Source organism: Vulpes lagopus, chromosome 12 (assembly GCF_018345385.1).
Source record: "Vulpes lagopus strain Blue_001 chromosome 12, ASM1834538v1, whole genome shotgun sequence".
NCBI classification, from domain to species: domain Eukaryota; kingdom Metazoa; phylum Chordata; class Mammalia; order Carnivora; family Canidae; genus Vulpes; species Vulpes lagopus.
In genome coordinates, this window is record NC_054835.1 from 52,975,594 (window position 1) to 52,990,674 (window position 15,081).

General features: G+C 46.8%; 1 protein-coding gene across 2 annotated transcripts in view; it reads right to left on the bottom strand.

The window, feature by feature from the left end:
• Window positions 1-15,081, bottom strand: part of SLC39A11 (solute carrier family 39 member 11) — a 328,137-nt gene that overhangs the window by 132,712 nt on the left and 180,344 nt on the right. For both annotated transcript variants that reach the window (XM_041724574.1, XM_041724573.1), the window contains exon 6: window positions 2,940-3,110. In XM_041724574.1, the coding sequence (XP_041580508.1) occupies window positions 2,940-3,110 (171 nt within the window). The remainder of the gene's footprint in view (window positions 1-2,939; window positions 3,111-15,081) is intronic.

Below are 15,081 nucleotides of genomic sequence, written 5' to 3' on the forward strand. Positions count from 1 at the left end.
GACATGCTCCTGCCTCAGGGCCCTTGCACTGGCTGCTCCCTCTGCCTGGAACATTCACTGCCCCAGAGAACTGGTTGTCTGACTCCAATGCGAGGTCTCAGTGAGACCTCCCTGGCCACTCTTTAAAATTACAATTCCTTTCTGTAACAACTTGGATCTCATCAGCCCTGCTGGACGTGTCCTTTTTTTATAGCATCAGCCCCCTTGAACATAACATACAAGCCAATTATTACTATTATGTTGTCTTTCTGCCCTGCTATAATGTTAAGGATAGGAGGCCAGGGATCTTGGTCTGTTTTATGACTGATATAACTCAAGTACCTACAACTCATTATTAAAATGCAATTAATTTTTTAAAAAAGGCAAGAGTAGGGAAGAAATTTCCCTTTGAACTTCTCGAATCCAGACAAGCCAGGTCACGGGCCGTTACACTGGGCTTCTGATGAAGCTCAGTTGGGGTTCCTATGGGCCACTCAATCCTCATTTCAAAAGATGCTTCCACATTCACCATAATAGGGACATGGGGTGACCATGAACTTGGGAAAGCCAATGATCCAGAAGAAAGTCTATTGTCAAGGCAAAAGTAACCTTTGAATCTGTGCTGATTGGGAATCATCAAATCATCCCCTATACCTTCCTGCTAACATTTTTGTTTCCGGTCCTAATCTGAGCTCTCCCTGAGGTCAATAAACATTGAAAGATGTGAACTCTGACCCTCCCCAACCTTCTGTGAGAATGAGCCAGGAAAGAGTCCCAGCTGAGCACACGGGAACACAGAAGGGCAGTGGCAGGTGAGAGATAGGAAGACCTCCACCAGAGGAAAGCATATTCCCGGCTTTTCAAAGCCCAGTGCAATGAAATCTGGGTTTAAGAGCACTTTTGCATTCTTCAGGGAGACAGGGAATCCCCACGGGACACCTTGAGCCAGTATAGTTGTCTTATTTGACTGTCGACCCTCTGGCCACATCTTTATTCATTCTCAACTGCTCAGAGAAGGAGGCTTGAGTGGCAGAAAGAAAGCTACTATTACAACTGAAAAGATAAGAACCTTCTCTTCTCTACTGATGAGCATTTCCACAGGTTGAAGGTGACTATGGAGGTTTTTCAAACTGCCCTCTGCCAAGCCCTTGGTCTTCCGAGCTTGCTAAGATTCTGAGGCTGACTCTGGCCAGAACCACCTGCCAGGGCAAAGCCGCTTTGGTCACCTTTGTGCATTGGGGTCCCACATAAGACTTCAAGGAATACTGAACAGCAAGCTATAGAAACACCAAGGAATTTTCCCATGACCCAAAAGGAAAGAGCCAAGAGGGAAATGAGAGAAATATGCTGAAGAAAAATTGGGGAGCAAACCAGCCTATGCAATCAGATGATAGAAATTCCTAAGACCAGGATAGAAATAATAAGGACAGAGCTTCCCATCGAGGGGAAGACCTGAGCTTTAAAATTGACTGGAAACAGAGGGCCGGGGTGGCTCAGCTGGTTGGGCAGCTGGCTCTTGATTTTGGCTCAGGTCATGATCCCGGGGTCCTAGAATCAAGCCCCATGTCGGGCTCCACACCCAGTGTGGAGTCTGCTTGTCCCTCTCTCTCTGCTCCTCCTCCTGTTCATGCACATGCTTGCTCTCTTGCTCTCAAATAAATAAATGAACACAATCTTAAAAAAAAAAACTGATTGGAAACATAGTGTTCTAGACAGATTGAGTATACATTGGAATATATAACATATCAAAATTTTCATTAATATGAAATGAAATAATGACCTTAATAATGACCCCCGCCCCCCCCCGCCCCCCAAAAAACAGTCTTCATTGCATAAGCAGAAGAATATCCAGCTACCCAAGGAGGAATAAATTGGGTTCGGCCATGGCCTTCGTTCCCACAATATTGAAACCGGAGGGTAGTGGAGCAACATCTACACGAGCTTCAAAGAGAAGAACGTGCCTCTAGCAAGCTTTCTCCGGTTGAGTCACTGCCCTGAAACAGGGTGACGAGTTGGCACTATGATAGGCAAAGGGCTCGGATAATATATCACCCAGGAACACTCCCTCAAGGGAGGTTATTCCTAAAACTCGAGTTCTAGCACAACCAATGATGGATCAGATAGCTGAAGAACTCAAGACTAGGAAGTCACAACAGAAAGGAAGGACAAGAGTATTATTAATGCTAATAACCGCTACCATTTTCCAAATGCTCATGTGGCCTAAGTACTGCACCAAAATCTGTGTCTCTGTGTGTGCGCGCATGTGCTATAGCATCTTATTTAAGTATCAAAATAAATGTAATTCATTTTGCCAATAAAGTCCCGGTTATCTCAGTAGTAGTAGCTTTATGCCCGTTTCACAGATGGGAAAAACAAGGCTCAAAGAGCTTGAGTAGCTTGTCCAGATATGCTAGCAAGTAAGTGGCAGAGCTGGAATTCCAAGATGTGACTCAAGGAGTTCCAGAGGTTCCCTCAATTTGTTGTTCTAAATAATATCTTTATTCTTTTTTATGCTTATCTGTGTTTTCTAGTTACTCTAAATGAAACACTATTTTTCAGTTAGAATGCCAACACATTTTGTTCAATTAAAATAAATCCAAAGATGCAAAGCAAACTACCGCAGCATGCTAAAAAAGGATTCCACTGGGCAAGGGTGTTCCAGACAGGTGCTCCGCAGGAAGAAGGCAGGTAAGGCAACCAACCACCTGTGCCAAACTCTACGGAGCTCACTATTTTAAAAGAGCATTGAAGCAGAACCAGAGACATCCCACACTTATTATACGAGGTGCGCCCCACAGCAATGACGTGAGTTAAAAATGATGTCAAGAAAGATTTGCATTCTGTCCCTGAGCCTCTCCCCTGCAAAAAGGACCCATGTCACGGTTGTCGGTGCCCCTCTTCTAGCCAGGCAGAGAGGCTGACAGAGTGATTCCCCCCTCAGGCAGGTGGCCGGACCTCACCTGGAATGTTGTGGATGGTGATGGCCAGGATGAGCAGTGCGATCCTCCTCCAGCTGCCGCTGTTGGGTTGCATTGGGGTCCCCCGCGGAGGCTCGGGGACCGCAGGGCCCTCGGGAAGGCTGGCGGCCACTGTCTTCTTCCTCTGATAGGCCTCGCCGTTCTCGCTCTTGTCTGAGCAAAGAGAGAGAGGGACAGGGAGAGAGAGTACTTTGAAACTGTGCACCCTGGTCCTTGGGCAGGTAGCAGTGGAAGAAGCTCCCCCCACCCCGGGAACTGGTCTGCTTCCTAACTTCCTAATGGACCTTCTGTTCCTCTCCTCCTCCCTCCCTTCCTTTGCTTACTCATTCATTCGGCAAACACTCCCTGAACAGTGTTCAGTGCCCAATGTACAGGGACCAGAAAGGATTAAAAAAAAAAAAGATGAAACTGGGGGCACCCTAGCAATGCTTACTAAGGAGAAGCGACACTGAGGAGTGATTAGGAGCTCAGGTTCCGGAGCCCGGCAGCTGGACTCACTCCTGACTCGTCCACTTATCAGCTGTGTGGTGCCCAACAAGCTGTTTACCCTCTCTGTGCCCTAGTTTCCTGAATCATAAAATGGGATAATGACGGTACCTATCCCATAGGGGAGTGTAAGGATAAACGAGAGGCCGCAGGCAAGCACTTAGCTGCTACTAAGTGCGCAGGTGTGGACAGTAGTGGCTGTCACACATCATGGGTGACCCCGCTCTCCTGGTCATGCCGCCTCATGGGGACCCATCCATATGCCAGGCCCAGCCAATCAGAGTCCTTCCCCGGGGAGAGGGGGTGGGTACTGGAGTGGGGACAGGCCTGGTGATCCAAGTGTGGATGCTCAATCCAAAAGGTCATATACCAGCAGCCTGATGTTCCACGCAGGAAGGGCACAAGGAAGCATTGATGGGTGATAGACAGAAGCAGGTGTACCACCCAGATAGACACACAGACAGATGGACAAATGGCAGCCTGGGTGTCACAGGACATTCTGACCCTCACAGGCTGACTAAGGTACCCAGCCAGGATTTCATGAGCTAACTAGCTAACCAGGCAACCCTCCTTGCAAACCTTCCCCTTGGGGGATATATTTGAAGGGTGTCGTTTCGTAAGCCCAGGTTATGCCAACTACCCACGGCCTTCTCCTGGGTCATTTGCTCATTCCTAACGGAGGCAAATCACCTGGGTCTGAGGCCAAGCGCCCAGACTGCGGTGATGCTCAGCATGGGATGCAACGGTGGCTTCCCGGAAGAGCAGAGTCTTGAGCAAATTGCAGAAATGAGGTGGCACGAATGGAAAGGAAAGTCTCCACCATGAGTGAGTATAAGAACCCGCAAGTCATAACTCAGAGGTCACAGACAGGACACATGAATGTGTTTTTAGGATCGCCATCCTGAGTAAGGCACCCATTCATCCCAGTTCGGGCCCGCCATCCTGGGGGGATTACGCGTGTCCCTTTTCACTCTCAAAGTGCCCTGGTTTGGAAAATAAACAATGTGGCTCCCCCGGCTGTGGGAAACGGCAGAAGCTTGACAGATGCTCTGCTGTGTTGGGAGACACAGTTGTTGAACTGTGGCGGTTCTGCTTCCCTTCCCCATACATTTTTCACTAGCAGAAGAATTCTCATGTCTAAGCTGGAAGTTGCAGAAAATTTTTTCCCAAAGTCAAATTAAGAAACAACAGGCAACTGTAAGGACCCTGCTGGCCCTGACCAGGGGCCTCTGGAGGTGCCTCTCCTTACTTCTTTGGCGAAAGGCAAGGTAGGGATGCTCACGCTTTCAGATGCTTCGGTTAAAGACCAGTCTCTCGGGACATCTGGGTGGCTCAGTGGTTGAGCGCCTGCCTTCAGCTCAGGGCATGATCCCGGGGCCCTGAGATCGAGTCCCACATTGGGCTCCACGCAGGGAGCCTGCTTCTCCCTCTGCCTGTGTCTCTGCTTCTCTCTGTGTGTCTCTCATGAATAAATAAATAAAACCTTTTTTAAAAAAAGTAAGACCAGTCTCTCCCTATGCAAACTTGATCAGGTCTTTGTTGCCCTTTTAAGATGAACCTGCCGAAGTGGACACTGCTTTATATTTCCAAGACAGGGGGGAAAAAAAAGCAACAACAAAAACAAACAAACCAAAAAAACCCACTTCTTTTGAAAATCATTTTGTCTTTGTTCACTCAAATCCAACAGGTAAGCGTGAAGAGGAAGCAAGTGCCAAAGGGCAGGTTGACTCAGGCTGCCCCAGATCCCAACCTGTTCTCTCTCATGACAGTTGAATCTCAGTCCCCAGAGGGAGGAGGCGCCTCCTATGGATCCCCCCAAATGCAGGAATGCCAGCTGCCCCCAAGTGTCAGAGGCCACAGCTCCCATAACTGGCCTCTGGGGACACTGATGTCTCAGCTGCAAGACGATTCCTCCCAGACACTATTTGCATAGGATGAAGCTAAACACTCCTTGTGCAGTCTCCACACCATGTGTGTTCGTGTGTGTGGACACACACAAGCACGGGATTGTTCACCTGGCACCCCACATATCACACAGCCGTCGTGCACGTTTGCACACATGTTTCTCAACACCCACGGGAGGAATTTGTTTACACCTTTTAAGCTGACAATACTCGATGACTCAGGCTGCAGAGGCTGGTCAGAAAACTGAAGTACACGTCTGGGACCTCGAATCCATAAAAGTGCAAGCAAAGCAGGCCCGAGCGCCACCCAGGAACTAAGGCACGGGGTGGCGGAGGGTGCTCGCCTTCCTCCCGGGCCAGTCGGAAAACACCACCAATTCCTTGGGCTTCCTTTGAGCGCACAGACCTGACCTAGCTCTCCAGTGGGAGTTGATGGGGTCGGGGGCATGGAGGCCACTCTTCCTTTTGGGATTTTACAATTTAAAAGAGAAGAGACAGGGATGATATGAATGACTCCTTTCAATCTAAGGGCAGAAATGTAGACTCTCCGACAATTTCTGAATTTTGTCAGGGTCGCAGAAGGATTGGACTCTGAATCTCCTGCAAATAATGCACAGTGAGCAACGGAGATGGGGGCACCATTAGGGAATTCCAGCAGCATACTAGTGTTTAATAGGAACGATGGAGAAGCAGAAAGAGCTGTTAATGGAAGTAGAGCTGCACATTCCGCCTTGGGGCCCCAGCGTGTGAAAGCTGCTGTTGGTGCCTCCCCTAGTGGGACATGGGCACGGGAGGGGGGCGGTGAACACCTGACATGCTGTTGAAAGCAAATAAGCCACCATTTGGTAACAGCCTCTAATGAGCCTGCAACGAGGAAAATTAGTCCAAATAAATCACTACAGAGACTACGGATGCCTCCTGAGCAATGAATCTTCTCACCTCTCCTGGCAAGGCGGGTCCAACCACTGCACACCAAGAGTAGAACACCAGCGCCATGGGCAAAGGATGACCACCTCGTGGAGGCAACTGTCAAGCCCGGGAGGGGGCGATGGGGTGTGCCAGAGTGACAAGAACCTGTGAGATGTGTTGAGAGGGGAAAGGTCTGGACACTTGAAGCAGGAGTTGGCAAAGAGGAAGGACATTTAGAGATGGAACAGCCCATGTCGGTTCAGAAACGCAAAATGGCATCAGTGACATCCAACTAAGCCCTGGTACTAAGAACTTTTCCTCAATCCTTCCGAAGGCCCCACAAAGCAGAGGGTAGTCCCTCTAGCTAATGAGGAGCTTGAAGAGCTGAGAGGTGGAGTTAACTGGTCCCAGGCCCACATCACCTGTCCTAGATGGATTCAGGAGCCAAGCCAGGTCTTTGGCTCTAGAAGCGACCTCTTAACCAAGGTCCTGGTGTTGACTAGGGGGCAGAGGGGTAGAGCGGTGATCTGCCTCTTTGCACCCCCAAGAAGGGTGGTGAGAGTAGTCACTGCCATGATATTTGGGAGCTTGAAATCCAAGATGTTTAGCTTGGAAATGTTCAAGGTGCAGAAAGGGTCTGGTGAGCTTGCATCCCATGACCCCAGAGGTGGGAAAGGCCCAGTGGAAATCTCCTGTCCACAGTCATTCCCACTCATAGACAACCTGAAAAGGATGCACGGAAACAGTGTTTCGTAATAATAGCTCTAACTATTTCCAAGTGTAAAACAGCTGTAAGTAGAAAATAGTTATTAACATCAAGCAAGGAACATGGGGTTTACAATTCTTTCAGGAAAGTAGAAGACTTCAAAGCTCCCCATTATCAAAGGAGGTTTTGTTTTTTTTTTTTTAATTTAGGCTCCAGCATCTAAGAATCTACACAAAGAAGGGACCCACTGCTGGGGCCAGCTGGTTGTCCCCCAGTTTCATCTTTCCTGGGGAGGCACAGCATTGCTGCATTTGAGAAGGACGGGAGGGGAACAAACAGACCCATCGGAGGCTCACTCTTCCCGGTGAATCACAGGGTGAACTTATGTGTCACAGTCACACAATCATGCGTGTGATTCTCATCCCAACACATCGTATCATAGAGCAAAGCCACCCTTGCTCTGGCGGGCACAATCTAGGCTACCATCGTGAACCCTGTTGCCTTGGGGAGGCCCTGTCCCCCTCAGGGTTTGACCTTCTCTCTGGTGAAGCAAAAGGTGATGACATCTCTAGATCAGTGACTCTAAACCATTTTGAGTCAGCAACTGCTTTTGAAAGTAAGGTGGAAGCTATGATCCTCTCTCCAGAAAAAAAAGAAAAAAAGAAAGAAAAAGAAAAAGCAAAGAAAACAATATGGGGTGCCTGGGTGTCTCAGTGGTTGAGCATCTGCCTTTGGCTCAGGGTGTGATCCTGGAGTCTTAGGATGGAGTCCCACATCGGGCTCCCTGAATGGAACCTGCTTCTCCCTCTGCCTGTGTCTCTCTGCCTCTCTTTCTGTATCTCTCATGAATAAATAAATAAAATCTTTTAAAAAAATTACGACTTTGAAAAAATTTTTGAATCCTTCTGGCTTCAAGGACCTCAGACCAAGAACATCATGCGAGACAAATGCTACATTAACTCTTGTTTTCATAACCCATGGGCCTGGTCCCTGCAGGGACACAGGATGTTTGCTGTTCGTCTGATGATGTAACCGGCCAAATCTAATAGGGCCCAATGAAGGAACCTCAGCCCCCAGTGAATGCGGCAACACTAATTAACAGATCACCAGCCATGAGAGCTTTAAAAACATCCCCAAGACATCAATGGAAATGATTTGGTTGGATTAGCATAAATGGGCAAATCCTCCTCTGCTGAGCACAGAAAACTTCAAACCTCTGGAGAAGTGTCTTCTTTCTAAACTCCATTTACAAAACACAAAATGAAGAGTAGTCAGTGGTACTATTTACGATGTACTATACATGCACAAACAAGATCAAAAGCAGGGAGAGGGGAGAATTTATCTATATTTTTTCTTTCTTCTGGTTTCCCAGAGAATCACTGATTTGCGGGAAGAAATTCAATTATTGTCACGAGTGTGACAGTGCTTGTGAAGAATCTGGTTCTGTTTCTTTAATCATTTCTGGGATTAGCATGACTTCCTTTACGTAATTAATGCCGAATGTGAACATGAAATAATGACTCGACATGGGTTAGCATCAACCGTGGCACATAGAGAAGTCAAGGACCATGGAAGCCCTTCCTGACAGTCTGAAAATTTAAGGAGCCAGGTGGTTCTCCCAGTCTTGACAGATGACTTTTCAGCTCAAAGACATCCAGAACTAAAGGCTACGACTGTTTCTAAACCTATCCACACTCATCCATGCTTTTATAAAGTGGTAGACATAACTGGATTAAAGAAAACGTCCCCAATATCCTCACCACACTGGCTGTCATTTGTTCCTACCCCTTGTCCAGTTCATGCACATTCATGTTTTGCATATTTGCAGTCAGTGCAAATGGTGAAGAGACTAGATGGAGGACTGCACTGCCTGCCATGGGATGTGGCTCCGTTAACCATGAGATCAGGGCTCTGCCAACCACAGGATGTGGCTCTGTCAACCATGGGATCAGGGCTCCGCCAACCACAGGATGTGGCTCTGTTAACCATGAGATCAGGGCTCCGCCAACCACAGGATGTGGCTCTGTCAACCATGGGATCAGGGCTCTGCCAACCACAGGATGTGGCTCTGTTAACCATGGGATCAGGGCTCTGCCAACCACAGGATGTGGCTCTGTCAATCATGAGATCAGGGCTCTGCCAACCACAGGATGTGGCTCTGTTAACCATGGGATCAGGGCTCTGCCAACCACAGGATGTGGCTCTGTTAACCATGAGATCAGGGCTCTGCCAACCATAGGATGTGGCTCTGTTAACCATGGGATCAGGGCTCTGCCAACCACAGGATGTGGCTCTGTTAACCGTGAGATCAGGGCTCTGCCAACCACAGGAAGTGGCTCTGTCAACCACAGGATATGGCTCTATCAACCATGGGATCAGGGCTCTGCCAACCACAGGATGTGGCTCTGTCAACCATGGGATCAGGGATCTGCCAACCATAGGATTGTGGCTGTCAATCATTAGCCATAAGGCTTTAGGGGGATGCTGTCTCTATGCCTCAGTGCTTTTGTGCTAAAATGGGTTTAATACTCATAACTCCTTAGTAAGGTTTCTATGAGAACTAAAATGTGGGTAAAGTGCTTGGCACAGTGCCTGGCACGTAAAAGGCACGATTCATGTCAGCGATTCCTATTGATTACACATCTTAACGTACAGTTTCATATTCTATTTCTTTCACTTAAAACTAGAAATATTTCCTACCATATCTCAGCCTCTGTGACTCTAGTGTTTAAAGCCTTGAGGGAATTTTGCTTAGTTCTGAGCCCATCGTTTGCAAAACCATCTCTCTCTATGCAAGTTTGAATGGCCACTCTTACCCAGATGCTAAAAGAGGCAGTGCCCCCGTCTTGCCACACGGGGGCAAACTCCTTCTGCTCCCTCCCGCCCAGAAAGGGCACCGGCCCAGGGAAAGTAACTTCTTGACCTCAGGCGCTCACTGTTTTATGGCTTCATGATTTATATATACCAGGGAAGCATAGGGCTGACCTATCCCAGGAAACACCCCAGCACGTGAGGAAGGGTTCCTATCGCAGACAGGGAATCTTTGTGCAATGATCCTTAAATCTTGCACGTGGCCAACTGGTTAGCTAACATTGAGCTGAGGTGGAGCTGTATGGCAGGTGCAGTTTACAAATGGCAAATGCAGGGATGTGCCTTTGAAGATAACCATGAAAATCCTCTTCATGTATCCATTGCCCTCTTTCTCCTCTCCACTATCTTTTCAAAGTGATTTAGGCTTCGAGTTCCCAGAAAGAGAGCGGTGTTTGTTGCAATGGTAAAGCAAATTTAATGCTTGGCTTTTGATGTTCTGGGAGAGGGGCAAGTCTTGGTGGTTTAAGGGAGAAAAAGGATGTTCAAGGGGTTAATCTTGACTCTTCAACATTTTTTTTTCCTCAAATGCCATCTTTAGAACCCATTGGGCACTTGAGACATGACTCAGCTGTTAGGAACTGGGAAGGTTTGGGTGCTGGAGGCTTGCAATGGAGCATGGTCTCTCTTTTGATGGAAATAGGATAGCTAAGATGATGCCCCTGGGAGAAGTTCCCTAGCTTTCCTGAGCCCCCATAAGGCTACTCATCCACGAGTGTCCTTAGATTCTCCAGAAGCCCTTGGAAATGCCAGCATATATGCTGCGAATGTGAAGTCCCTGCATAAAGCCAGCAGTATGCCATTCATTTAAATGGTGGCTTAGTCTTTTAAGCATCTGCCTTCAGGTCAAATCATGATCCCAGGGTCCTGGGATCAAGCCCCAAGTCGGGGTCCCTCCTCAGCGGTGAGTTTGCTTCTCCTTCTGCCTCCGCCCCTCCCCCTGTTGCCCATTTAAGAAGTTTGATGGGCTTCAGTAGTCAAGGCAAGGCTGGCCAGCCATTAGACCCACCTCACCATGGGCAGATGCTCCAAATACCATACTCTTGCCAGTAACCTCATTCTGACTACAAATATGATTGCATGTCAAGGCAACCTTGGAAACCCTAAAAATAAACAGAAGAAAATTTAAATCACACGTGATCACATCACTATATATATATATATTTGGAGTTTGGTGCATTGTTTTCCATGTTTTTTCAAAAGATTTATTTATGTATTTGACAGAGAGAGAGGACAAGCAGGGGGAGTGGCAGGCAGAGGGAGAGGGAGAGGGAGAAGCAGGCGCCCTTCGGAGTAGGGACTTGATCCCAGGACCCCAGGATCATGACCTGAGCGGAAGGCAGATAGATGTTTTACCGGCTGAGCCACCCAGGCGCCCCCTTCCATGCTTTTTCATATGGTTTTACGTAACGGAGATATCATATGATACAACTGGAGACTGCTTTTTGTGCTCACTAAATATAACATAAGCATTTCTCCTCTGTGATTGAAAACTCTTACAGGCATTTCAAGCAATACAAGTTATTATTTGCATTCCCATACTGTTGGGCATTTAGGCTATTTCTAATTTTATTTCTATAAATATCACTGCAAAACCTTTCACCTGTATAAACAATCAGGAATTTGAACAAAATTCCCAGAAGTGGAAGTGTTGATCAGAGGGCTGTGATACATTTGGCTAATTAATTTCCAGAAAGGCCATGCCATTTACGCTCCAGTGAGTAGAGTTTACAAGTTATCATCACAGCATTTCTTGGTCAGCATGGGTATTTCTCATTTAAAAATAAATATACTCTCTTACAAAGGAAATGATATTTCCCTTAGTTTGTATTTCTTCGGCTACAGGTGAGGTTGAACATTTTTAAGGATTTTAGGCATATTTATTTCCTCTTTTGTGAAAGGTCTTAAGTCCAAACAAGGCCTTTTTAATGATACATGATTAGCTAATTCCTTACAGACATGGGTTATTTTCCTGTGATCCACTTCTGCTTGTCGACGGCCAATGAGAGCAGCGGGTGTTTTCGCACGCCAGACTGATGTATCCACCTGGCCAACTTGGGGCTCTAGCCTCCATTTTTTTTTCTTAAGATTTGTTTATTTATTTGATAGTGAGTGAGAGAGAGAGAGAGAGAGAGAGAGAGAGAGAGAAAGAATGCAAGCATGAATAGGGGAAAGTGCAGAAGGAAAGGGAGAGAGAGAATCCTCTACGCAGACTCCCTAAGCCTGATGCAGGGCTTGATCCCACGACCCTGAGATCATGACCTGAGCCGAAACCAAGAACTGGCTGCTTAACCCACTGAGCCACCCAGGCACCCCTCTAGTCTGCATTTTTAAAAGTTCCTCTATCATTTCTCAAGACAGCATAGTGCCTATTTAAAAAAAAAAAAAAAAAAAGGTGCGGGGAGGTCATTTCCTTCATTTCTGCTCTTAGCTGGTATGGTCCTGAAAGCTACTTTTCTCTCTCAAAATGAAACACCACTTTTTTCTAAAGCAGGGTATGTGAGAGCTTCTCCTACTTCCCTCATCTTCTTTCTATCTAACAACCCCGGGATTCTTGTGAGCAACACTGCAGTTCTGCAAACATTCTATATGAGGCTGTGCAGACTGACCGCACTCTACTCTGGAAGCAGCCACACGCTCAGTGCAAAACTGTCCAAGGAGGCATTGCACGGGTCGGGTGTAATCCAGGGCAGGAAAAGATTCTAATGGAGATGAAGGAAAGCTCATGGAAAGATAACTGAAGCGTTTATTAGGCTCAGTTACTAATCTCTGAGCAGAGAAGCATCTGGAGTTTAAGAAATATGATGCAAAACTTATTTACAATCTCTGTAACTAGAATAGCTGTCTCCATTTATCATTCTAAAGATCCCGAGCCACACAGTTATCAGAGGGATAAATGCTGCCTGGGTCAGGTGGCTGGTTTGATTATCTTGTCTTTTCAGTCCATCGTTCCCGGGCACTGAAAGTAATCCACGCTTCACCTACGATGCTTACGATTAAGCAAGCAACTGCTTGGCGACAACACAGGCACAAACAGATCTGCGTAATTGGTAAAAATTAAATGTACATCAGAAGAAGAGATGGGTTCACTCTTAGCGAAAAGATTTCTCATCTATTAAGCAAACCACTCACTAAAACATGGCTTGTTCCAAATATCTAAAAGGGAATAATTTCTACACTTGGTCAAGGGAGCCAAAATCTCTAATAAGATTAAAACGTCCACCTACCAGGTCAGTGCTTATGCTTTGAAGGCACAACCAACCCATTAATCAACATGAACTCATTCCTGGTAAATTGACTGTGGTCTAAAAATAAATCCCAAGTGGGCTCCAGAGCCCTCTCTCTGGCTCTCAGCCCACCCTGCATCATGTGTGTGCTTAGCACAAATGTCCCCGTGGGAAAGAGATCATGATAGCTTTGGGGGAGTCCACCAGCGAAAGACATTTGCTGCAAAAAAAAAAAAAAAAAAAAAAAAAAGTCCCAGCATGGTCATCAGGGCATTCTGGAGAACACCAGTGCTCATCAGAGCTTTGCAAAGGACTCTCAGCCGACCGCAGAAAGATGGGAGCCACACACTTCACTGAATGGTTGTCACTTATCAAATCAGGGAGGAGGCATCCAGGAGAATAGCACCCATTTCAGGGCTCATGTCCAACAGCCAATATTAACCTAATAGTTGTTGGGCTTACTTTCCCCCTTTGAGGTAATGCTGTTATATCATCCTCTCTAATTCTGAGGATGAAGATTACTACCCTAGACCACTGTATCTCCAAGTGGGAGGAAAGACCATCCATCACTGGGTCATGGTGGGAGATTATAAAACACCAACTCCTGGAGCCCATCCTGGAGCTTCTTGATCAGAACCTGTGGGAGGGGGCCCCAGGAATCTGCCATGTGCTCTCTCTCACCCTCACCCCCAAGGTGATTCTGATATAGATTGAATTTTGAAAATTAACGGTTTAGATCGCATAAGTACTACTTAATCCAGGTATACTTCCTCACTCTCTACATTTACGTCACTCCAACTATTACTGCCCAGTTAGATGTATCGAGGTAATGCACAGGGATAGACTGGATCCTTAGTTCTATCTGGGGACCTAAGAATACATATGACTCTGCCAAACAGTGGGGAAGGCAAAGGAATTTAAGACTAGAAGGTGAAAAGTCATCATATTGTCTTGATAGAAAGCTTCGTCTCCTTAACAAATGACAATCCTATTTTTGAGAAGATATGGTCCGTTGTCATAAGGAAAGACAACCACCAGCCAAAGAATTGAGAGAAAAATTAATTCCCTAAAATCAAGGTACCTTCTCATCTTCCCTGGGTCTCTGTGGGGTCCCTGTAGGGTCATTGCAGGGTCTCTGTCGGGTCTATGCAGGGTCTATGTAAAGTCTATTAGGGTCTATGCAGGGTCTCTGTAGGTCCCTGTAGGGTCTATGCAGGGTCAATGCAATGTCTCTGTGGGGACTATGTTGAGTCTATACAGGGCCTATGTAGGTTCTATGCAGGGTCTCTGTGGGGTCTATGCAGGGTCTGTATAGGGTCTCTGTAGGGTCTATGCAGGGTCTCTGTAGGGTCCATGCAGGTCTAGAAGAGTCTCTGTGGGGTCTATGCATGGTCTATGCAGCACCTCTATAGGGTCCCATAGGGTCTATGCAGGGTCTACACAGAATCTATGTCTACATAAATACTCCATCTATTTTTATCTCCCATTTCCTCTCTTGTCCTAGGATTTAGTAACCAGGAACAGAACCTGACCCTAACAAGGAACGCTGTCAGCTGCTACAGCCAAGACAGCACACAGGTGCCAGGGCTAAGAGCACTACAGTCCACAAACTACTAGAGGAAACAAAATCTTCCTCTTGCCACAGGCCATGCAACTGAATGGAAAACACAGTGCGAATCAAAGTTCCCGTGAGACTCACATTGCGCAAACATTTCTGGCTTGGGGGATTTTCTTTCTTTTCAGGATACAAACAGTTGACCCTGGCATGCAGGGTAATCATGGGAGATAACAACACAGAAAGGAAAAGATAAGCATAAGTCTGAGGATTTATGGTTTGTTGTCTTTATTACAAGAAGGTCAGAGAGCCGAGACTTTACCTGAATGCTAGGGAGAATTTAAGTCCACGTCCATGTTCAACAGGGAGAGTCTATCAGGCACAGGCCTCAGTGAAGGGCAACAGAAGCCATGTCAATTAACCAGAAGTATAGGAGGAGGGAGACTCATGGAACCAACCCCAGAAGGCC